Below are 25,254 nucleotides of genomic sequence, written 5' to 3' on the forward strand. Positions count from 1 at the left end.
GGCACCTGTTCCACGGGGACCGCTGAGCTCCTCTCTGGATGGAAAGGGGTGTCACCCGAGAGCAGGCTCAGAGCCAGGGACCCTCACCTCAGCAGGCTTTCCTCCAGCAGCCTCAGGGCCTGCCACGATGCCGCCAGTTCCTTCAGCTCCTCCTGGACCACAGCGGCCCCTTCTGGAGAAGACTTCTTCATCACCAGCTGGCCGTGGGCTTCCACCAGGGCCAGCTGGGCCTCCTTCTCCGGGAATTCAGCCAGCAGCCTCTAAAGGACACACATGTGTGCACACACGCACACACACAGTGAGCTCTCGGGGCAGGGGTCTCTGCTCCCCAGTATGGCATCTTTGGCCTCCCAAGTCTGCTTTCTGAGCTGCAAGTGAGCTGCAACCGGCATCTCCCTGGGGAAAGACACCTTACCTCGACTTGCACCTCTCGGGACTGGGCGTCCCACGGGCCTGCCTCCTCCTGGTGTGACTCTAGCTTCTGGGTGACCATGGTGATCCACTGCTGCAGCTCCAGCAGCTCGTGGCTGAAGACACAATGTTCCTGCACGCTCTGCTGGCACCTGTCCGTGAGGTCCTGTAGCACAGCCCCCGGGCAGGGGGGCCGAGGGCACCCTGAGTGCTGTGGGCACCACTCCATCCTGCAGGACCCCCGGACCTGCCCCGGGGCAAGCTGTGCCCCATGGCCCCCCGCCCAGCAGGAACACAAGAGGCTAGTCCTCTTCTGCACAGTACAGGGAATTTATTCTGGAAAGACCAGCTCTGGTTGAAAGTATCTCTGAGCCTGTCTTATCTTTCATAGACAGTTCCCTGCCTGGATGAGGGTGTGGGCCATCGGAGCTCCTGTCCACCACCGCTGTGAGAATAAATCATACACCTTTTGGGAAAACCATAGGTCAGTATCTACTAAAACTGAGCACAGACATCCCTCTGACACAACCATTTCACCTCTGAGCGTGTACGTAACAGACACAAACATACTGTCACCCAATGGCATGCGTGTGGTACTGCTCATAATAGCCCCAAACTGGAAACTACCCAAGTGCCCATCAACAGAAGTATGGATAAATACGATGACGTATATTCAGACAATGGAATATTTTACAGCAGCAAGAACGAGCAATCCGTGCAGTAATCTAATACAACATTATGAATGACTTTCCAGCCAACATGTGGACAGCTAGAAGCCAGACACAAAAGAAAACATTAAAATAAGGTATAAAATCAGGCAAACCCAATGCATGGTGTTCCACGTCAAAAGTCAGGGTTACTTTCAGGGACCAGGAGTAGTGGGCAGTGATTGCCGGGGGCAGGAGGGGCTCTGGGGGCCTGGGGGAGCCAGCAGTATTCTGGGTCATGATCCGGGTGCCGGTAATACGGACGGGTTCAGTTTTTTAAAACCCATCAAATTGCCCACTTAGATGTTTGCTTTTTCTATATAGGTTTATACGTTGACAGTGTTTGAAAATGGTCTTGCTTTTTTTTCCCCTCTCCTCTGGGTCAGCCACTCAGCTCTCTGAGGCTGGGGCCTATCTTCTTCTCTGTATTCAGGAAAGGAGGGTGCCTGTCCTCCCGGTCACCCAACCTGGGGCCCTCCGAGGCTTCCCTCTCAGCCCACCGCAGACCAGACCTCAGGAGCTCTCTATGATCTCTCCCCAGGCCACCACAGGCCCTGCCCTCCTGCATTCCAGACACTAGCTGACACCACTGGACGCCAGGCCCACTAGAGCTGGGGACACAGAGACGGTGCGTCCCATCTTTCTGCAACAAACCAGGGATGGGAGCCTCGGCAATTGCCTAAGACTCCACTTCTCCACACTCTTGCTACCACCACCCCTCCTGTCCTGTGTGCCTTCAATGGCCTTGGGTTGCATAGTGGGGTATGTGCCCCCGCCCCCAGGGGAGACAGGAGGATCGCCTGGGCTGTGGGAGGACTTATTAGAATTTCTTAGATTTAAAAAGCCCTAAGTACCGCAGTAATAAAAGGAGGGGCAATACTTCTTTGAAGAAATATATATTTATGTTCAGGTTCTGAACATGAAAGACTCCTAACTCTGGGAAATGAACTAGGAGTGGTGGAAGGGGAGGTGGGCAGGGGGTGGGGGTGACTGGGTGGCGGGCACTGAGGGGGGCACTTGACGGGATGAGCACTGGGTGTTATTCTGTATGTTGGCAAATTGAACACCAATAAAAAATGAATTTATTAAAAAAAGAAATATATATTTAGACAATAAATGAAGAGGCATGAGAGAATTTGAATATCAACATCCTGCAACTGCTAATCATGCTCAGTTAATGCTGCTTCTACTTATTATCACGATTGAGCTCATGCATCATTTGATGCAGGCATTAAAGCTGATGTTTGGTGTTTCTCTGGGCTCCATGGGCTCCCACGCAGCAGGGACGGTGATTCTTATTTCTCTAGGCCCCCACCTCGACCCTGAGACCGCTAGTGGCTAATTTATTAAGGGGAGTTAAATCAGTTCATCTAGACCTGATGCCTCACTTAGACCAACGGGCTTGTGCAGGTGGAGCTGCTGTGGTTGCTGTGACGACGATGGCGCAGGGGTGACCCCTGCAGATACAGTGAGAGGCGCAGGTGCTGCCATCGGGTGGGAGGTCCCCCCCATGGCCGACAAGGTTTCCCCGAGCCCTACCGGTATCCACGGTGCTGAAAACCCTGCTGATCGTGACCCCAGCTCAGAGACATTCCCTGGCTCAAGGACAAACATAGAGGTTTTCTGCAGTTCTAATAAACACACTGCTCTTCCCAGGAACGCCTCTACTCCGTCAACGGATGGAAGGCTGTGCTTTGGTTTCATTGAAACTTCACCAAAGGTTGTTCACATTTCAGAAAATCGCATAAAACAGGGGCATTTGTGGCTGCCACCCAGAGGGGGCGCGTCTTCCCTGTGGCTGCTTTCAGAACTCACGTGTTGAAAGACAGCATTTTATTTTATTTTATTCTATTTTTCACATTATAAACCAGCCAGTTTATTATTTTATTATTATTTTGCCGTCGGGTAACTTTTTACCAAGCAGACTGGTGTGCCTGCACCAGCATGAACGGTGCATGCTCTTCCCAGAAGCAGTTACGTGGAAAACCAAGTTACTATCAAGTTACTTGCAAGTATGAAAGACAGCATTTTAGTCTAACTTTCCTTTTCTCTTCTCAATCACAGGAAGGGCGTTACGTTAAATTTTAAGTTGTGCAGGGAACTCGCGCTACCCATGACTTTCGGGATGGCATGGGAATATTTGTTGTTAAAATAGGCCGGGTCCCCATAGGGTGGAGAACCCCGTTAGGCTAAGTGTTCTGGAGGCATGGCTACTGGAGGGCCGGCCCTACAAGCCCAGGGCACTTGTTGCAAATGCAGACCCGGCCCCGGTGTGAATGGGTGGTGGAAACCTGTCCTGGGCCAGTGTGGGAGCCGCCTGCACCCTGTTCCCTTCCCAGGGCTCCAGGCCCCCCCCCAGGGCGGCCGCTAGAGGGCACTGCAGGGAGGCTCCCGAGGCCGTGCTGCAACTTTGAACCTGCCCGCTGCACCCGGGAGCTGCTGGGGTGCGGGGTGCTGAGAGCAGCCTGTTCTGTTCCTTGGCCTCCTGGCACACCTGGAATTGTATCCGAACTTGTTTTGCTGACTCATGACTTGTCTACCCACTAGAATATAAGCCCCCGGGGGAGCAGGGGCTTTGGCTGTCCGGCCCTGCGCTGCCTTCATCCTCAGGACCCAGCACACTGCCGGGCATAATGATGGGCTGAATGAATGAGGGAGAGAAGAGAGGAAGGGGAAAAGACAAATAGAAAGGTTTGAAGGACTAAAGGAAGAAGAAAAAGCAGAGAGAGACCCGCTGTGTGTAGGATCCCGGGCGCCCCGCTTACCTCCAGACACCCCTGCAGGGCCTGGTAGTCGGTGGAAAGCTGGTCCATTTTGTGCTGGTGGCTGGGGTTCCCCTGGATGAGAGGCCTCATGGCCTCCATCTGTGCCCCCAGGTCCAGGCCCTCTTCCTGCAGCCCCTGCAGGAAAAGGAGCGAGTGAGGCTGTCCTGTTTGCCTCTTGTCATGGGAGCTGATCGGGTGGTGGTGGGGCAGGGGGTCCTCTGAGTGGGTGAGCTGGGGAGGATCCCTTCATGATGAGGCTCCCCCACCCCAGTGGCTGCACTACATGGCTCTCTGATGGGCCCCCTCTCAGATTTTTAAAAGGAGACATAAATACTCTAGGACACCAGCCTGGGACGTATCTCTGGGGGTCAAACTCCCATCTGAATTCTTACTTCATGACCACCTCTCACTATGAAGAACCACACCCCAGCTTTAGTTTCAAAGGCCCCAAATGCACCATTAAAAAAAAGTTTTGTAAATATAGTTTTATTGGGACACACCCTCTCAATGTATGCATGAGCTACGCTCGAGTCTTAAAAGGATACTTGTGTCACACGCATTTAAAATCCCGCAAGTTCCTTATCAAGCCGATAAGTACTGACAAGTCAGCCTGTGTATAGTCTGCCTGTGTTTTAAAACATTAATTCTCACTTTCGAAATCCGACGATTTAACTGAAGGCCTCTGTACTCATTAGGAACCCTTGGCAAAGCAATTAAAAAAAAAATGATACCAAATACCAACGTTAGACTTTGGAATCACAGAGTAAACATCATTTTGCTGGGCTCGAGAATCAGCAGTGCGTAGGTACTAAAGGTCCCGCAGAGGCCAGAAACCACCAGATAAATCAGCAGAGATTCGGAGGAAAGGTCAGAGCTCAGGTGAGGGGCCCGGTGGCTGCTGTGCTGCGAGTCACTGCCGCAGGAGGGGAGCTGCTTCTGGGCGCAGCGGAGCCCGGAGCAGGGCCACCCGGGCCCCACCAAGCCCTTACCTGCAACCTCAGGAGCTGGGCCTGTTTCCCAGGAAGGTCGTGCCGAAACCCGTTCTCGGCTTGGACCCTGGCTTGGAGGTCCGAGAGCTTCTTCTGGAGGGGTTGGAAAGCGTCCCCAAAGTCTCTGTGCTGAGCCAGCAAGCTCTGCGGAGACACAGAATGGGCAGCATGGAAATGAAGAAGTCCTCGCAGGCACCTGTACAACCGGCCACTCACAGTCACATTGCTCTTTCCCCAGCCTTGTCCTGGCCGGCTCATACCCACTCGGGCATCACCTCCTCCGGGAAGCCTTCCCGGAGCCCTCCTTGGAATCTCCGTGCTGTCCTCACGGGACAGTTGCTCTGCTCTCTGGTGCAGGACAGACGTCTCCTAACAGACGCACCAGATCCCACCAGAGGGCAGTTTTTGTAGAGCTTTATCGGGACACGGCCACAGCCACTCATTTATAGCTGCTTCCCGGCTACAGAGGCCGGCCTGTGGAGCTGCAGCCGACACCGTCCGCCCCACGAACCCTAAGATGTTTGCTGACCGTCTGCTGTGGGGGGGGACGGGATCCTGGACGGGAAGGAGGCTCTCGGCCAGTGCCCGGCCCCTCTCAGGGTCCCGCCGCCAACAGCTACGTTGTCACGTTAGCAGATGCTCAGCACACGTTTGGCACGCGAAAGAGTACACCCCGCACACGTGCCGCCTCGCGCCTCGGATTCAGGCTCCTCGTCCAGAAACGTGCTCCTAATAGTACTGGCTTTCGGGTCTAGGGTGCTTTACATTCTACAGGCGATTTTCTCTGCATTTTCTGCTTTGACTCCCCTCCCACCAACCCCTCTGGAGAAGATGGTTGTGTTTGACAGCAGTGTAGACGGGGCTTGGGGGGGCAAGAGGTGGGGGGAGCTGGTGGGGGAGGCATGGGTGGGGGGCAGGGGCCAGGGAGGCAGGGCTCAGGGAGGCAGGGTCAGGGAGGCAGAGGTGGGGGAGCTGGTGGGGGAGGCAGGGGTGCAGAGCAGGGGTGGGGGGCAGGGCTCAGGGAGGCAGGGGTGGGGAGGCAGGGATGGGGAGGCAGGGGTCAGTGGTCAGGGAAGCAGGGGTGGGGGGAGCTGGCTGGGGAGGCAGAGGTGGGGGGCAGGGGTCAGGGAGGCAGGGGTGGGGAGGCAGGGTTCAGGGAGGCAGGGGTGGGGGAGCTGGTGGGGGAGGCAGGGGTGCAGAGCAGGGGTGGGGGGGCAGGGCTCAGGGAGGCAGGGGTAGGGGGAGCTGGTGGGGGAGGCAGAGGTGGGGGGCAGGGGTGGGGAGGCAGGCGTGGGAGAGCTGGTGTGCAGGACAGCAGTTGGGAGTCCGGCACGTCCGTGGAACCCGGCCTAGTGGGGAGGAGCGAGGCCCGGGGCCCGAGGGCTGGCCAGGGCACCCAGTGGCGAGCCCCCCCCCGCCCCCCCCCGGCCTGACACATACCTGCAGCTTGCTCTTCCTCTGCAGGAGGCTGTTGTGCAGCAGGTCCCTGTCCCGCACGGAGCCGGCCACCTGCTCCAGGAGCGCCGTGGCCCTGTCGGGGCCGAAGAGGCTCCTCAGCACGTCTCTCTTCAGCTGCAGCGCGGTCAGCTGCTCCTTCAAGCGCGAGCTCTCGGCCAGGGCGGCCTAGGAGGAGCAGGGCCCTGTGAGCCTGGCTGCTGGTGCACACGCGTCCCTGCACCTGCCCGGATTGGGGGGGGGGACACAGCACGCCGGGAGGCCCTGCGTTTCGGGGCCAGCCCGATTCCTCTCTTGTCCCCCACTCCCATCTCCCCCCCCGAAGCCTGGGCAAGAGCCCCACCTCCCCTCCGGCCATGGCCACCGCCCGGCGACCCTTTACTCAGTGACCCCCCACCCCCGACAGCAGTGGGACCACCTCCCGGTGCTGTTTAGGACACACTGAAAGGGCTTATGGGAGCAGGAGCAGTGGGAATCCAGGAAGGCTCCCCAGAGGAGGTGACAGCGATGGAGTCGTGTTGTATGGGAGCTCGCCAGGTGAAGGAGGGACCTAAAGGAGACTTATGGGATGAGTGGCAGGCTCCCGCGCAGCCGGAACTCTGCACAGCCCAGGCCCCACCTCCCCCAGGAAGCCTGCCCTGACCACATCCCCAGCCTGCGCTCACTCTTCCCACCCCCAAGCCCTGGGCCAAGCCTCAGGGTCCTGCCGATTGGGGTCAGCACCTCTTGCTGCTCTGAGGACCCAGGTCCCGGGGGCCAAGGGTCTTGTCTTTGGCTGGCCAGAGTCCTTCCGTTTACACCTGTGATGTTACTGAGACGCTGAGCTAGCCACGGGGCTGGGAAGGGAGAGCAGAGACCCCCGCCAGGTAGGGAACTGCGAGGCAGAAAGTGATCATTTCCCTTAAAGTCTCCACAGAGCCCTGTGGGCGTTCGAGGCAGAGCTCAACACTCCCAGTTGGGGAAATCCGAGAAGGCTCCCTAGAGGAGGCAGCTTTGCCAACAGCTGGGACGGCAGAGAGAGTCCCCAGGGGAAGGGCAGCATAATCACAGCTGACACGGCTGGACCGGTGTCACCTCCCCACAAGGGCACGTGGTGTGTGATCGCCGCAGAGAGGACAAGCCTCCTTATGGAGAGGGTGACCTGTGCTCCCTTTTCAGCAAATCTGGACACGATACCACAGGGGTTAAGAGTTCGGGCTGAGAAGTTGCCATGGGGAGTGTGAATTCCATACTAGTTGGGAAGCCTTGGGTAGTTCCGAGACTCAGTTTCCCCATCCATAAAATAGGCGTAGTCACACCCAACTCACAGGGCTGTATGAGGCTGAAATGAGGTGAGGCCTAAACAGCATTTAACGTGGTCCATGACCCGCGGCCCCCTCAGCTAGGGCCACGCTACCAGCGCTTATGGGTTGAATTGTGCTCCCTGCAAAAAGATGCGAAGTCTTGGCCACCCACCCCTGCCAACTACCTCAGAATGTGACATTTTGGAGACAGGGTCTTCACAGAGGTAATCAAGTTGAAATGAGGTCATTAGGGTGGACCCTAATCCATGGCGACCTGGGCGCTTATTAAAGAAGGAAATCTGGGGACGCCTGGGAGGCTCAGCGGTTGAGCATCTGCCTTCAGCTCAGGTTGTGATCCCAGGGTCCCAGGATCGAGTCCCGCATCGGGCTCCCTGCATGGAGCCTGCTTCTCCCTCTGCCTGTGTCTCTGCCTCTCTCTGTGTCTCTCATGAATAAATAAAGAAAATCTTAAAAAATAAATGAAGGGGGGAATCTGGACCCAGACACACACGTGTGGGGGGAAGACAGTGTGAAGGCACAAGGGGGGAAGCTGTCCCTGTGACTGCAGAGGCCGAGGTTGGAGTGACGGGTCTACAGGCCAGTGAACACCAACAAGCACTGGCAAACACCAGGAGCTGGAAGAGGAAGGGAAGCATCCTCCCCTAGAGGCTTCAGAGACAGCACGGCCCCCCGACAGCCTGATTGTGGATTTCCAGTCTCCAGAACCAGGTTCTGTTGCTCTAAGCCACCCAGTTTGAGTCCTTTGTCACAGTCATCCCTGGAAGCGGCTATTTCAGCCATGCCCCACTTTGGGGCCCGGTGCCTCCGTTCTAGAGGAAATTTGCAGGTCCAGAGGCTACTCTGAGGCTGGGTCTAGATGCTGAGCCAAGACAAACAGGGCTGGCAGCTTGAGCCTGGCCCGTGAAATCCATCCTTCCTGGGAAAGGCTGGTGAGTGTAACGCAAGACAGGATCCTGGGCAGCAAACGGCATTTAAACACGGGCAAACCACAGTCCTGCCCACTTTTCTAACACATGAATCCGCAAAACTCCTGCCCTGGGAGTCCTGAGTCACGCTCTAGAAAGGCCCAGGTGCTGGTTAGCTTTCTGCCCCAGCGAGAAGGACAGGGCGGAAATGCAGTCGGGATCCAGTGGGAAAAGCACTTGCCATGGAGTCAGAGACTTGGGTCAAAGCCAGCCCTGACATCGAGTTCCCGTGTTACCTTGAGCAATGCCTTCCCCCGAGACACGGTTTCCTTAGCCGTCAATTGATGAAAATAAGATTTTTCAGTCGGCTTCACAAACCCGTTCCCAGGACCCAATGTGACATCAGGAATAAGAGCATAAGATGAGAGTCTAGAGCCCACCATTCTGGCCTCAGCTCTGCCTCTCAAGTGGCCTGAATTTGAACAAACACCCTAACTTCTCTCTGGCTCTGGTCCCTTTTCAGCAAAACGAGGAGGAAAATGATGGAAATGGAGACCAAAATCTGTGTACACAGGTATTCAACGCATACAAATTATGACAAAAAAAAAAAAGCTGGAAACAACCTAACTATTGCAAGAATGGAAAACAATATTATGCATCCACTTACACTGAGGACTTTTTGGAAACATTTTACCCTTTTTCCTTAAAATTTGTTTAGTTGAAGCGTAATAGACATATAACACTACGTTAGTTTAAGATGCACAACATAATGATTCAATACTTGTATGCACCGCGATGTGATCACCACCATAAATCTAGTACCACCTGTCACCATACAAAGTTAGACTTTTTTTCTTATGACAATGAGAACTTTTAAGATTTACTTTTCTGGCAACTTTCAATACGTACTATGATATTGACTGTAGTCACCATGCTGGACCTGACATCCCCAGGACTTATTTATTCTAGAACTGAAGTCTGTATCCCTGCAACCCCTATACCCATTTTACCCATCCCGACACCCCATCCCATTGGCCACCTCCATTCTGTTCTCTGTTATCTATGAGATTATTTTTTTAGATTCCACATAAAGGCAGGACTGTGTAGGCAGGATCTCTTTCTCCATTTGACATTATCTCATTTGATATAATGCCCTCGAGGTCCCCCCATGTTACTGTAAGTGGCAAGATTCCATTCTTTTGTTTGTTTTTCTTTTTTTTTGTGGCTGAGTAGCATTCCATTATATACATATGATGTGTTACAAATATATATATATATACACATATATATATGTATATACATATAATATCCTCTTTTATCCATTCATCCATCAGTGGACACCTGGGTTGTTTCCAGGCCTTGGCTATTGTAAATATTGATGCAATGAACGTGGAGGTGCCGATAGCTTTTCAAATGAATATTCTTGTTTTCGTTGGATAAATACCCGGAAGTGGACTTGCTGAATCATACAGTAGCTCTATTTTTAATTTTTTTGAAGAACTTTCATACTGGCTTTCCACAGTGGCCACACCAGTTTATATCCCCACCAACAGTGCACCAGGGTTCCCTTTTCTCCACATCCTCACCGATGCTTGCTATTTCTTGTCATTTGATGCTAGCCATTCTGACAGTTGTGACAGGTGCGAGGTCATATCTCATTGTGGTTTCCATTTGCACTTCCCAGGTGATGAGCGACATTGAGCATCTTTTCACGTGCCAGTTGGCCATCTGGATGTTTTCTTTGGAAAAACGTCTATCCAGATCCTCTGCCCAAAGTTTCTGCTGAAAAATCTGCCTAGAGCCTCACGGAGGTTCCCTTGTATGTAACACATTATCTTTCTCTTGTTATTTTTAAGATTCTTTATTTTTAACTTTTGACATTTGAATGATAATGTGTCTTGGTATGGGCCACCTGGGGTTCATCTTATTTGGACTCTCTGTGCTTCCCAGACCTGGATGCAGGTTTCCTCCCCCAGGTTAGGGAAGTGTTCAGTCTTTATTTTTCAGGTATGTTTTCTGCCACCCTTTCTCTCTCTTCTCCTGGGACATCTATCGTGCAAACGTTATTCTGTTTGAGGTTGTCTCCTAGGTGCCTTAAGCTATTTTCATTTTTAAAATTAATTCTTTTTGAGGGGCACCTCTGTGGCTCAGTGGTTGAGCGTCTGCCTTCAGCTCGGGTCATGATCATGGGGTCCCGGGATGGAGTCCCTCATCGGGTTCCCCGTGGGGAGCCTGCTTCTCCCTCTGCCCATGTCTCTGCCTTTCTCTGTGTCTCTCATGAATAAATGAATAAAATAGTTTAAAATTTTTTAAATAAATTTATTTTTTTCTTTTTGACACTCAAGTATGTTCCACTGCCCAGTCTTCCAGATCAGTGATCCCTTCTTCTGCTGCATCTAGTCCACTTTTGAACCCTCTCATGTATTTTTCATTTCAGTCCTTGTATTCTCCAGTTCTGTGACTTCTGTTTGGTACTTTCTTGTATTTTATATTTTTGGTTGAAGTTCTTGCTGTGTTCACTCCTTCATCTCCCAAGATCAGTGAGCATCTTTAGGACCATGACTTGGGACTCTTTATCGGGTATATGGCTTATTTCCATTTCATTTCTGAGGTTTTATCTTGCTCTTTCATTTGGAACATATTCTTCTGCTTCCTCATTTTGCTTGGATCCCTGCATATGTTTCTATGTTTTAGGCAAAGCAGTCATCTCTCTCAGTCTTGAAAGAGTGGACTTGTGTGGAACATAAAGCTTATTGTTCAACCCTGCCCTTGCTCTTGATTGTCTCTGGAACCTTTGTGATGGTCTAAGCAGCCTGTTTTGTTCTGTTTTTGTTTGTGTGTTTGTTTGTTTGTTTGTTTTTAAGTAAGCTTTGTGTTCAATGTGGGGCTCAAACTCATGATCCTGAGCTCAAGTGTGGCACGCTCTGCTGAATGAGTCAGCCAGGCACCACCAGCCTGATTTATTTGTAATAGCTCCAGTTGTTAAGGGAGTACAAAGACCTCCCAGCATGCCAGAAGAAGGGATCAATTGGCTCCCAGTTTCAGGCTGATTAGAAGCTAGACCCTCGGGCAACAACTTTTATGCAAATATATATAGTTCTGCAGAATCACAATTGTAAACCCTGCTGGTCTCCAGGCTAGGTGATTTGGAGGCATTCTCTGCACAACAGGTGCAAACATTGGGGCCCCAGAGGAGTGTCTAAGGTCATCTCTGGGAGATGTCAGCAAGCCATAGCAAGGCCAAGGGATAGTGCAAAGATGTTGTATCTCACCCTATGTTCTCTGACTGCACCTCTACAGGCCCCTCAGTAGGTGGCAAAAACTGAAGTCTGCTCCTGAGGCTGAAGCTCCAGGACAAGCAAAGAGGATTTTTTTTCACTGAAAGACTAAAGGTATGTCTCAATCTGCTGTCTGGGCAGGGCCCCAGGATCTGCCTCCCAAAATCTGCCTCTCTGATTGTTAGAGTCCTGGGGGACCCAGGAATGTAAGCCCTCACCCCTACCCCCAGTCACCCCAACTAGGAGATCAAGGGGCTTCCCTTGTGTGAACAGCAAGCACTCACCAGCTTTACAAGGCGGCAGGAAAGCACAGGGCTGGGGTGTATGCACTGGTGCTAGCGAGGCAGAAGGAGAGTGCAAATGGCACCTGCCCCTAAGATTAGCAAATGAATCTCCTTCATATATAGTTTGGGGGCTTTTCGAACTGCTGCTATCACCCTGGTCCCTGGAGCAAGTGTGTTTGTGCGCAAGACTTTAGGAAAAGCATCTCAGTGCCCTACAGCCCTTTGGGTTTCCTGGACACAAGCCCCATTGGTTTCCCAAATGAGATGTTTTGGGGATTTACCTTCCCCGACGTATGCCTCAGGGGCTGGGGTGCTTGATGTGGGGCACAAACCCCTTGTTCCTCCAGTAGAAGCTACAGATTGGAGATCCTTCCTGACTGTGGGTTGCTGCACTAGGAGTTGAGGTTTTTGGCCAGATGCTGTCTCTGCCTCTCCTACTCATGTCAGTGATGCCCTTTGACCATCAGATATGAAGGAGCTGCACAGTGAGTTTTCAGGGCATTTTCAAACGGAGGTTATTCCATATGTAGCTGTAGATTCAGCATGTCCACGGGAGGAGGGGAAGTTCAGGATCTTTCTATGCTGTCATCCTGGACCATCTCTCTGAACCATTTTAAATGACGCCAAGAAAAAGCTCAGATGCACCAACTAAAAGTATTCTGATGCTCAACAGTATAGCATGATCCCAAATATGCAAAAGTTGTTAATTAATGAATGAAGGCTTCTGTCTATTGGTGACCATATTGCACAGAAATGACTAGATGGATTTTCATCAGACATAAAGGGTATATATTTTGGATTGTCTGACCTAACAGTGATTTTTGTGACACACAGAAAAGTCACTTTTGGGAGCCCTGAGGAGTCCCTCAGAAGGATGGACAGTCATCTTTCAGAACATGGAAGAAAGAAGCCTCCAGGACCCTCAGAAAGAAAAGCTACGCCCCACAGTTGAAGAACTGGATAGAGAAAACCAATTCTTATGCCAGCATGAGCCCCAAGTGGAAAATCATGAGAACAGATGCTCCAAAATGCAGGCACCACTCTGTGGCTCAGTAGCGTGTTTAAGGGTGAGGACCCCCAAGAAATACCAAGTCGGGTAGAAAATATGATGTGTCCCCTGACATGTTAACAGTGGTCCTACGGCTTGTGACATGATGGACGCATTTTGTTTCCTTCTCCACAAATCTTTACATCTCCAAGCAGGCATGACCTTTATAACCAGAGTGAAAATTAATACAGAACAAGGCTTATATCTCATACTCTTTTGTGCCTCCTCCCATTCAGGGTGTCTTAGAATCCCTGGACCTGAAAGTATTTTCTGGGCTTCAGAGCTGCAAATACCATAAGGCAGTGTTGATGGGCTAATCAGAGCTGCCACGCTGATGGACATTTGTGGTAGACACCACTGTCCATTCACCCAACACGCATTCCTCCTTCCTGGTCACCAAACCCAGCACTGTGTTTAGATGGCCTCCCAGTCAGTGGTGTTGAAATACATTTCTAGGCTCAAGGTGGGGCTCTTTCACCCTGGATGCCAAGGCAGCAAAGTGAAACTCCCAGATAAGTTTGAGTTCCCGTAAATGCTCTGCTTGACCAGAAACACAGTATATCTAGTCTGCGATCCCCAAATGTCAAGCCAGCTCTGGACCTTCTCACCCCAAACAAGGCTGACTGACCAACAGCCAATCAGATATTTTCTATCTTTTCTTGTTCTTTATTCTTTATCTTATTAAACCTTCCTGCCTTCTGCCCCATTTTGCAGTTCTCCAAAAGGAGACTTTCCACTCGTGAAGTGTTAAATAACGTTTGTTTGTATCGTCTAAATTGTCTTCTTTGGGACGCTTGGGTGGCTCAGTGGTTGAGCCTCTGCCTTTGGCTCAGGGTGTGATCCCAGGTCCTGGGATCGAGTTCCACACTGAGCTCCCCGCAGGGAGCCTGCTTCTCCCTCTGCCTGTGTCTCTGCCTCTCTCTCTGTGTCTCTCATGAATAAGTAAATAAAATCTTTAAAAAATAAAAAAAAAAATACATTGTCTTCTTTGAACACATTTTAAGGGGATGCCTGGGTGGCTCAGTGTTTGAGCATCTGCCTTCGGCCCAGGGTGTGATCCTGGAGTCCTGGGATGGAGTCCCACATGGGGCTCCCTGCATAGAGCCTGCTTCTCCCTCTGCCTGTGTCTCTGCCTCTCTCTGTGTCTCTCATGAATAAATAAATAAAATCTTTTTTAAAAAATAAAAAATAAACACATGTTAATATAGGGTTATGCCTGAAATTGGTAAAACCAGTCCTGGCAGTCCCATCATCCTCAGCCAGTGATTGGTCCAGGGACAGTCATGTGCCCAGCTGAGCAGAAAAAATGCAAGGAGAGTCCACTGGGGCTTCTGGGAAAGAGGGTCTGCCTCCCTGTTGAAAATGATGAATAGAGAAACCCTTTTGCCCCCTTGCTGCTCCTTCTGGAACAAGATGTTCCTCAGGTGAAGATGCAAGCTTGCTGTGTGGCAAGCCATCTTAGGGCCATGAAGGGAGATATAGCTTAGGGCTTGGAAAAGTCTGGGTTCTAGAAGATACTGTTGAGGTATCAAGCCATCCCTGGAACCACCTAAAAGCCTCTGGGTTTTAAGCTACCATCGGTCAGAATTTCTGTCACTTGTCACCTGCATCCTAATTGATACACACACAGGAAAGGGAATGGCCTCACATGCTCTCCCTCAGGTCTGCTGGTGCTTCCACCAGAGGACCAACTGCAGGAGAATCTTGAAGGGAAGGGGTGTGGGAGGGTCAGTACACAGTCCTGGGGTCACATCAGGTACCAGACTTTGCCTTCTTCCCAAGAATTGAGGATGACCTTTGTCACTGATAACATTTACTGGGCAGACTTGGGACTTTCCAGGTAGGGTGCAATGAGCTCTACCCACATACCTGGAGGCCCTTCCCTAGAAGGGACTTTCCCTAGAAGCCTGGCTACCATGTCATGCCTGGCTGGTGGCCTCCCTCCTCCCCCCTGCACACTGGTCAGCCCTCCTGGCAGGACCACGGTTACCTCGATCTGGGGCAGGAAGGTGTGGATGGAGGGCAGGTCTGGCAGGCTGGCGGTGACATCCAGGAGCCTCTGGGCCAGGGTCCTCCATATCTGCAGGTCCTGCAGAGGCCGCTGGAAGCGCTGCCACAGCTCCACCCCCGTGGCATTGCGCAGCCTGGTGCTCTTCCCCTTCATGCTGCGAGGGCCATGGAGGGGAGAAACCGAGACAGGAAAGCGTGGCGTCAGTCCAGAACAGAGGTCTCTCCCAGGACCCCGGGGGGATCCCAGCCTACACTGTTCCCACGGTGGACTCTCCCCCATCCACGGGCTGCTGGGAGTGGCTATGGGGCCTCAGAGGTCTACACCTCTGGAGAAAAGTACACTGGAAGCAGCCCAGCCTCACGACCAGAGAGCCTCGAACCTTGGAGAAGGAATCATGCAGCCCCTAGCCTGGTACTGCCTACCCCCAGGCACCTCGCAGAAGCTAACGCAAAATCCCTTCCTGAGTAAGAGACCATCATCCTAGGCCCAAATCATTTCTAGAAATAATCTTCCAAATACAATAGCCAGTCAGAGCGAGCGAGCACATAAAAGCTCAATAGGAGAAGCTAGAGGGAAGGGGGGAGCCCCTCGGCTCCCCGTGCACAGAAGGTCACGGCCCTGCTACCACCTTAGCACCCCTGCAGGGGATCCAGGTCTCTGCTCTCAGGTACAGATGCACAGCAAGGGGGAGGGGGGCTCTGAGTTCATCCTAAAGGAACCTCTGCATCAAGCAGAGGGATGAGAGGTGCTCTGGATACGGGGGCATTTGTGCTGTGTTCCCAGCACCTCTGAGGCTCACGTAGCACAAATTGCTCCAGACTGCAAAGATACAGCGTTCAGCTCCAGGGAGGGCAGACATTTGATCTACTGACATTTGCAGGGCTAGGAACTGGAGCCCCTGTTCTGCTGAGCTCATGGGCGGAGGGGGACACAGAGGTTGCTCTGAAGACAGGCTCAGACGCTGTGTGGGCACCATCTGCAGGGAGGGGGATGGTGTCTGTCTGTTGAAAAGCCCTCCCTTTGGGCCATTGCTTGGTGGACGCCTCCCCCGTGCTAGGCCACATAGAGACTGGGTGGAAATGGGTGAATGAGCCACTCAGCACTGAACAAGCCAAGTCTAGTCCTCTTTCTGGAAGCAGAAAGCCAGTGGCTGAGGAGTGCAAGAGTGACCAGGTTGCAAGAGAAAGCCAGCACACCTGGTGGTGGCACCCTCGATGAGGTCAGAAGACCCCTCGAGCGTGAGGTCCGAGGCACACCCAGGGACTCCCCTCCCTCAGCCGGCCCGGGTACCTCTGGAACTCCTGGAGGGCAGCGACCACGCTGTCGGAGAGCGGCTGCAGGTCATGGGGGAAGGCGACGAGCTCCTTCAGCTGCGCCTGCAGCCGGGCCACCCGGGGCTCTTCGGCAGCCAGGGCCGTCCGCGTCGCCTGTGGCACACAGACCAAACCAGAGGGGTGCGGGAGGTTCAGGGACGGGGCAATGAGCACAGCAGGTGGGGGTGCACGAGCCTGGGAGAATACTCAGCCAGGGCAGGGGCCGGGGTCCCCGGAAGCTCAGCCCCTGCTCTCCTGCTCTGTGCCCCGAACTTGGCATTTGCTGCCACCAAGCTGATTTTTTATGTATCACCACTGACCTCAGCGTTAAGAGTCATGAGTCCTCATGACACCTCACTGAATGCTCTGGGGTCCCATTCATTAAAGTTGCACAGAGACCCCAAGAAGTAACTCTCCGTGTCCCCACTGCATACCCAAGGAAGCTCCGGCTAGGAGTTATCTGACGGTTGCGGAGCAAGTGAACAGTGGACCTGACGTGGGAGCTGGGCCTTCTGGCTCTAACACTGCAGCACTAAAGGGAAACGACAGTCTAAAGAGGCCCCGTGAAGCCGGTTAGCGTCCTGGCAGGACGAGGGCATTTAGTTCCCCTGAGCCCTCTGGAACTGCTCCACTCACTGGGCTGCACGTCCTGGCACCAGACAGGGCCCTCTCCTGCTATGCTGGGAAGTGTGTGTGTGGGGGGGTTGACTTTGACCTTGACTCTCGCTGGGCCCATGTTCGGTAGAAGAGATGGGGTAACGGAAAGTGCTGGGCTCTGGAAACCTTCTCGACCCCTTCACCGCTGAGCAACCTTGGGCTCTTCCCTCATTGGCAAAGGGGGGCCACCCCCATACCCAGGTACTGGGCACAGAGCAGGAGCCCAGCTGTGCCCCTCCCCAGGCGCCCCACATGCAACCTCATGCCTTGGGCCAGATCCTCCATCCACGGGGACCAGAGGCAGCTCCAGCCAGGCTCAGTCTTGGGTGAACCACAAATGAACTGGGACCAGGGTGGGGCTCAAGGGAGCAGGCTCAGATAGAGGGACTGTAGGCAGCAGCTGGGGGAAGGAGGGAACACTGTATAGGCAGCAGGACGTGGAATCTTCCCCAGGCAGCCTTATTCATCCTCAAAAACTACTCTTGTCCATACTTAATCGTTAAGCACACGCAACGAAACCTGCACAAGTTTTTGTAGAAGATGAAGAAGACACAATTGGGGTGTAGGAATCGGCAGTTTCCACACCATTCAGGAAGAAGCCCCAGGGAGGCTGGCCAGCCTGCAGGCAGGAGAGACTTGGCCGGCGCAGGGCAGGGGTCTGCAGCGAGGAGCAGCCTCGTGGGCTGCCTCGGGAGAAAGGCCTGTCCAGCCCACAGGACGGTCAAGAGTCACTATGGGGCCAGACAAGTCACAGAAACGTCAGGGGAGCAGGGAGGGACCAGCATGGGAGGCTGCTGCCCGAGTGCCGGCCTGGCTAAGAGCTGCCCCTCTCTGGACACAGCTGCCTTCACCCCGAAATAAGAGGGGGCGCTCCTGGCCCTGCTGTGCACTCCATACCCATGACGTGGGCATCTTTAGTTTCTGGATTGCTGGGATGCCCGGGAGGGACCGTGGGCAGCGGCTGTGGCCGACTCTGGGTTAGCCACAAAACCACTCTGATCTCAACCCTCGCCACTAGAAGTCTCCCTGACGTGGATGAATGGTGCTGCCCTGCTCCACGTGGGGACCCCACCCCTCACTCCCGGCCCCCGTTCTCGGTGAGGGAGGGTTTGGGATGAGAAGGTCACAGCCAGACTGAGCTCCAGCGCCCTTGTTCCTGGTCCTCGCCTCTCACCGCGCTAGTTTTCTAAAACTGGGAGCCTGAGCTGGCGCAGAAGCACGTGCTCTTGAGTCAGGCTGCCTCGGTTCGAGTTCAAGTCCCTGCCTCCACCTGGAGGGTGCATAACCGCAGGCGGGTCTCAAACTCTTGAGTGCCTCAGTTTCCCCATCTGTAAAAGGCGGTGCCCCCCGACCCCCTGCTGCCCCTGGCATAGGTTTGTACAGCTCTCAGCACGTTCCCGTGTCAGTTTTGAAGATGAACACGTTGCTCTTTCAGCTGGGGTCCTCGCACAACCTGCTTCTGTGGGGCCGGCCTGTTTCTTCAAAGAGGGAACAGTCCAAATCTCCTTCTCGGTGCAAGCGAGGATTAGTGCACTCCACCCTTCCGTTGCTCTACAGGGCCAAAGCCGGTCGGGCTGCCTCGCAGCCACACACCTGGCCTCGTCCCAGGCCTCGTCCCACTCCGAGGCCGGGTGGGAGCAGGTCAGGTGTGCCTGTTCTTACTATAGGACACGTAATCGGTGCAAACAGCCCCAGTGTGAATGCTGCTTTCAGAACAAAAGTCTATAGTGATAAATTCCAGACTTCCCTTTCATTGACTTCATTTAGTCGTGACTTGCTGGTCATTGAGGCCACACTGGAATCGGGTGGGGCAGAGAGTTCTTAGGAATCTGGTCGGCCTCCTGCCTCAGGAGAGGCTTCCTGAAACGCAGCTGGCCACAGGCAGGTGGCTGGTGTGATGGGGCACTGGCGGGGCTTCCAAGGCTGGGCCCTGTCCCCCGCCCCGAGTTTATATTCTTTGACCTTTATCCCATATCTTGTGGGAAAAGCCAATACTCTGGGAGCCCCAACCTTGGCAGGTGCCATGCTGAGCATATCTGAAGCTCCCACGTGTTCATTCCTGCTCTACATACAACTGAGGTTTAAAGCCCTTCTCCCAAGCGAGGAGAGAAAGCAGGACCTGCACCCAGGCAGCCTGACCGGAAAGCCCCCGCCCTTGACCCCTGCACTCCCCACCTCCACCTGTGCCGAGGCGGACAGTCCTAAAGAGGTAGCAGGTCCCTGTGCGCAAAGTTGGTCGCTGCAGTGGAATCTGGTCTACTAGGAGGCTCAGGGATCCCTAAGGATTATGCGCCTTGTTTCGACCCACACGAAAATATTTTTGCATCTGGGCAAGCATAAGAAGGAAGACAAAAAATAGAACAACAATGCAGAGTGGAGGTGGGATCTGGGCAGCGTTTCTTTTAGACATTTCCCCGAATGATACGGACACAGAGCTACCCCGCTGAGTTAATGAGTAAAGATAGGAGTGCGGGAGGGTGTCAGTCCTTATTTAAAAATCTCTGTGTCCAGAGGTCAGACCTCCTGAGCATGCACGTGGGTGGGAGGAAGGCGAATATGCTCTGACCACACATGGTGTCCGGGTGGGAACCCACCCCACCCTCGCAGGGTGGGCATGGTCCGCTTGGTCTCCCCAGAACCCCATCATCTCTACACTATACAACTTTCCCTCTGACCTAACTCTTCTTGCTCTGGGCTCAGGAAGTCCACCCCACATCCCACCACTGGGCAAGGGAATGGCAGGCTCCAAGCCAATCCACCTCTGGTCTTATTTACCCACTGACTCATCGTGTGATCCTGGGGATGTTGTTGTGGGGTGAGGGGGCAGGGGGATGGTGAAATTTATCCAGGTCTCAGTCTCCTCATCTGGAAAATGGGAACAAACACCCGGCTTGTATACTACACCCAGGGAACTCAGGCTACCAAAGATCCAGGAAAACCAGAGGGAGTGTGCCTAAGGCTCAGCTTGGTTCTCCCCACAGCCAAAGGAGCTCCACGTGGCGATGCCCTGAGGCCCCACGGCACCCGGAAGGTCCACGTCTTAGCCAAAGCCTGCTTACCGAGTAGAGCCTCCAGCGGGCCACCAGCTCCTCCTCGGTCCCCGCCTTCTCTGCGGGCTCCAGGCCCTCTTCGGCAAGCCTCCGGAGGTCCTTCTTGAACTCCGCGAGCTCGGCCTCCAGCTGCTGCCGCTGCTGCTCACAGGCGCTCATGGACCTGAGCAGGCCCTGCAGCCGCCCCTCCTCCTCCTCCCAGAGGACCCGCAGCTTCTCCAGAACTCTCCGCATGTCCTCCAGCTCCTTGGTGATCTTCTCCGCACCCAAAGGAGAGGTGTTCTGGAGCACGCCCACAGCCTGTTCCTCCAACCTCCTCAAGGACTTCTCACCCCAGGGAAAATCCTCGGCGATGTCCTACGGGGGGTAGAGGGGGGATGGAGAGACACGGGAGGGGAGAGAGAAAACGTGTGCTGCCTTTTCCAGATCCCCTGGGGATGTCATAGCCTTCCACTCACCCAGATTCCCTGGTTAGGGTCCAAGGTGCCCTTCCAAGGGGTGGACTGTCTGCCTTGGTAGCGTTCACTCGCGACACAAGGACAGAATTCCCTTTCCCAGGTCATTTATGCCCATTTGATTAAGTCAAGGAGAAAAATCTCTGGCTTTAACCCCCTCTGATACTTGTTGATCTTCCTTTTTAACAAAGAAAGAGGCGGCCTCAGGCTTGGAGCCTTTGGCTCACATAAGTATGGAGCCAGATAGAACCTACTGATTCTGTTTGGTTTCATTATATTTTTTTTTAATTTTTTTAATTTATTTTTTATTGGTGTTCAATTTGCCTACATATAGAATAACACCCAGTGCTCATCCTGTCAAGTGCCCCCCTCAGTGCCCGTCACCCAGTCACCCCCACCCCCCGCCCACCTCCCCTTCCACCACCCCTAGTTCGTTTCCCAGAGTTAGGAGTCTCTCATGTTCTGTCTCCCTTTCTGATATTCCCCACTCATTTTTTCTCCTTTCCCCTTTATTCCCTTTCACAAGATTTTATTTATTTATGCATGAGAGACATAGAGGGAGAGAGGCGCAGAGACACAGGCAGAGGGAGAAGCAGGCTCCATGCAGGGAGCCCGACATGGGACTCGATCTTGGGTCTCCAGGATCACACCCTGGGCTGAAGGCGGCGCTAAACCGCTGAGCCACCGGGGCTGCCCAGTTTCATTATATTTATTTGGAAGGTTATCTACTAATTATGAGTGAGTGCTGGTTTTGCATTCATGACAATGACATCAATTTTCCCTTCAAAGAAAACACTCGATTTGCTTTTAATTACAAACAAATTCATATAAACGCCTTTGAAACTATTTTATTTGCAAATGCCTTCAAAATATTTTACTATTTTATCCAAGTGTCACTGCATGGAGTGAAGTACATAGATCTTAAACATTACTGTCCAAATGGTTTTAAGAAATATTCATGCATATGCAGTCCACATTGTTATCAAAATGTAGAGGATTTCTAATATCCCAAAAGCTTCTAGAACTCCACATGTCTGAAATCATAAAATATATTAGCTTTTGAAACTGGTTTCTTTCAGCGTAACACCCTTTAGATTTTTCCATGCTGTCATAGATAGCAGTACTTTGTCCCTTTTTTGTCAGTAGATTTTATCCATCCATCCATCCATCCATCCATCCATCCATCCATCTCTCCTGTTCCACGATATGTTTATCCAGTACTTTGCTGATTAAAGTCTGAGCTGCCTTCAGTTTGGGACTATCACAAAGAAGGTCTGATGAACACTATTATACTAGTCATGTAAGCTTTTTTTGGTCATTGTTCACTGCTTTTTTTTTTTTAAATAAATCACCTTAAGTACAAATATTAAATAAATGGTACAGGTGTATATCTGTGGCAAAATTTATAAAGTGGTCCTAGAATTACTGAAGGTAATCTAACACTCCCTTTATAGAGGAAGTCAGAAGCTCATTGGAGGTCACAGGCATTTAGGAAGGCCAGGGCGGACCATGCTTCTCCCCACTGTAGACCTGATGCCTGCACCAGGGCTCCTTACCCACAGCACTACTGACATCTGTAGTCGGATAACCCTGGAGGGAACTGTCCTGTGGGTCTCTGGCCCCCATCCATTAGATGCCAGTTGCATCTCCACCCCCCAACTGTAACAACCAAAAGATGCCTCCAGACATTTCCAGAAGTCCCCTATTTGAGACCCCTTGGTCCAGACCATGCTGCTGTGGCCTTGGGTTTCCAAATCCCCTGCTGGCTCAGAGACTTCCAGAAAGCAGCCAAGGCCCCAAACATATCGCCCCAGATCCCATGCTTCTCCATATGTGGGGTCCATGTGCCATGGATTTTGTGTCTCCCAGCACATCCTATTAGATAAACAACAACACAGAACGCCCATATTCGAGCGTTTCCTCAGGGGCCCCCGTGATGGAGAAGCAGCCGAGTTTACCTGCAGCATGCAGAGACGGTGCTTGGTGGACAGTTTGCAGCTCCGCCCCAGGCAGCTGCTCACCTTCTCCATCATGGCTTTCAGCCACAGCTGGAACTCGTCCACACCCGCCTGGAAATGTTCATGCTCCCGTGTCACCTGTTCCAGCAGATCCACTCTGGCCTGTGGGAAGGGAAGAGAATCATCACTTATGCAGGTCCCCAGCCCAGGCTGCTTCAAGGAAGGCCTGCCTCCGTGTGTGTGTGTGTGTGTGTGTGTGTGTGTGTGTGTGTGTTTATGGGGTGTGAGCTGAGGTCAACCCTCTGTCCTTTTGCCGAAGATCAAGAAGTCCCAGATGCCCTTCTCTACCTTATTAGCAGTAAACCAAGAGACTCTTGGTCAAAACCTGTCCACACTGGGCTTGTCAACTATACGGCTGGCTTTTTTCCTGCCACGTCCTGGGAATGACACTCAAGACAGGGGTGTTGTAACAATTCCTGCTACGCAACACTATCATTGGAGCACTCACCACAGTGCCGGGACTGCTCGAGGAACTTCATGTGCATGATCATCTCACGGAGCTCTCCTGACCACCCCATCAGCTGACACCCTTCTTATCCTGGTTTGACAGACAGGGAAACTGAGGCACCAAGCGGTGGCCCAAGATCTCCAGTGGGTAGGAAAGCACTGAGATTCAAACCCAGAAGGCCAGATTGGGCCAGCAGCATTAGTGGCCCAAGACTCCAGCAGTGTCTTCAGGGCACGCAAATAAACAGCAGGCGGCCCCCATCTCCTCACAGGGACAGCGCTGTTGCCAGTGTAGGCTGCAGTCACCTCACTTTTTAGACAATCCCACTCTTGTCCTAACCAAGCAGGGACAAGATGGTGTCCTGAGGGCGGCTGTCATCTGGGAAATAGCAGTGTCCCTGCTATAAGACCTCTGTGCCCAGGGACTCCGTGTCTCAAACACACCCCTGATCACAGTCCCATTTCTCTAAAGCCTTCCATGGCTCCCCACTGCCCATAGGCCCAGATCTCAGTGTCCAGGGCAGGACCCCATGATGTGGCTGTAGCCCTGCGGTCAACACCCTGGGCTTGGAAGCCCACAGCCCATGACCTGAACCCTGGCCTGCCTCATGCCTGAGTCTCCCCATCTACCCATGTGGTTAATAGTCATTCCCGCCTCTTTGGGGTGCAGTGAGATCCAATCAGTCAGAGCTCACACAACCCCAGAACCACGCTGGGCAGCTAGTCAGCAATTGATCCCTGTGAGCCTTTGATTATCGTCATTTGCTCTCTCCTGTGCTCCTGGCATATCCAACCAAGCAGGACGGGGCAAGCATGCAGCTCGGCCTGGATACACTGACCCTGCCTCCTCTCTGACCCAGCCTGCTGCCCCAGGCTCAATGATCGGCCTTCCCTCTGTCCTGTGCTTCCCTCCAGGCCTTGCTCACACTTTGTCATCCGCTGGGAGAGCCAAGGGCTCCCTACACACCACGCTGCCCCTGGTCGACTTCCTCCCCAGGGCCCGCAGGGTGGCTCTATGAATGAACGCGGCCCTAAGTGGCAGGATGAAATCACATGGAGAGTGGCCAACAAAGGGAAGTTCTTAAGGAAAGTCAACAAGATGGAAAGAGGGGATTTCCTTTTAATAAGCACCCACCACACGCCTGGAACGTGACGAGCACGATCGTACTTTGCCATCACGATGATGCCAAGCCTGCCCCGTTATGCAGATGTCCAGGCTGATGTTGGGAGGTCACGTAACTCTTCAAGGGCCTTATAGGCAAGATGTAAATGGCAAGTGCCTGGCTCCCAAAGCCATTGCCTTAATCCAGAGGTGGGCTGACTAGACAGTGAATGATTCGGACTTTTATCCGCCCTGTGGCATCTGTGGTGGCAGCCGGCTCTGTGCTACTTACATAGTGGTTCACAGCTGCCAGAAGCAAACATGTAAAGCAAGCTTGCATCCTGGTAAAACTCAAACATGGACACTGAAATGTGAATTTTGCAACGTTTCCACATGTCCTGAAAGATTCTGCTGTTGATTTTCCTCCCTTTAAGCCACATGAAATCAGGAGATGGGGTGGATGGGGCCCACAGGCCCTAGTTTGCTGGCCTCGGCTCTTAGCCTGGAGCAGGCCAAGTCCGGGAGGGCGCTGACCCTCGACAAAACCAAGTCAAAAGTTCTCAAATGGGAAGTAGGGACAGATACATGGATTCACAAAACTTCCCTATGTCAATGTGCCTTCCCCGGCCGGTGAGAAAGTCCTCAACAAACCCGAAAATACCAATGCATTCTTTTAGACCTTTCCAACAACCATGACAAGGAGGAGAAAATATCCTCACATGAGAGATGGGGAAACCAAGGCACAGGACCAAGTCTTTTGGCGAAGAGCTGGCTGCCTAAGGCACTGAGGCTCGGAGCAGCAACAGCAGCACAAAGCAGGTGCCTGAATTCGAAACGTGGACCAGGAGACAGGGGCCGCCTCCTTCATGCTTCGCCTGCTGGTTCCCCCTCCCAGCATCCACCAACACCCTCCCAGAGCTCCCCCCGTCCACAGGCAAGCCTCATTTATGAAATAAAGTGGGTCAGGAATAACAAGCAGAGAATACGAGCTGGGCCTCGGGTTGAAGCTGATGGTGATAAATGTCATAGCGAGGCGAAGTCTCTCCCCTGAACGT

General features: G+C 52.9%; 1 protein-coding gene across 7 annotated transcripts in view; it reads right to left on the bottom strand.

Moving 5' to 3' along the window:
* SYNE3 (spectrin repeat containing nuclear envelope family member 3) overlaps positions 1–25,254 on the bottom strand; it is a 107,017-nt gene that overhangs the window by 30,217 nt on the left and 51,546 nt on the right. For 6 of the 7 annotated variants that reach the window (XM_077910481.1, XM_077910474.1, XM_077910480.1 and 3 more), the window contains 9 exons: positions 22,591–22,752; positions 20,187–20,534; positions 16,448–16,584; positions 15,137–15,311; positions 6,313–6,495; positions 4,873–5,016; positions 3,884–4,018; positions 416–577; positions 88–260 (listed from right to left, as the gene is read on the bottom strand). In XM_077910481.1, the coding sequence (XP_077766607.1) occupies positions 88–260; positions 416–577; positions 3,884–4,018; positions 4,873–5,016; positions 6,313–6,495; positions 15,137–15,311; positions 16,448–16,584; positions 20,187–20,534; positions 22,591–22,752 (1,619 nt within the window). The remainder of the gene's footprint in view (positions 1–87; positions 261–415; positions 578–3,883; positions 4,019–4,872; positions 5,017–6,312; positions 6,496–15,136; positions 15,312–16,447; positions 16,585–20,186; positions 20,535–22,590; positions 22,753–25,254) is intronic. The other variant, XM_077910477.1, reaches the window with a different exon arrangement.

Source organism: Canis aureus, chromosome 9, assembly GCF_053574225.1.
Source record: "Canis aureus isolate CA01 chromosome 9, VMU_Caureus_v.1.0, whole genome shotgun sequence".
Taxonomy (NCBI): Eukaryota; Metazoa; Chordata; class Mammalia; order Carnivora; family Canidae; genus Canis; species Canis aureus.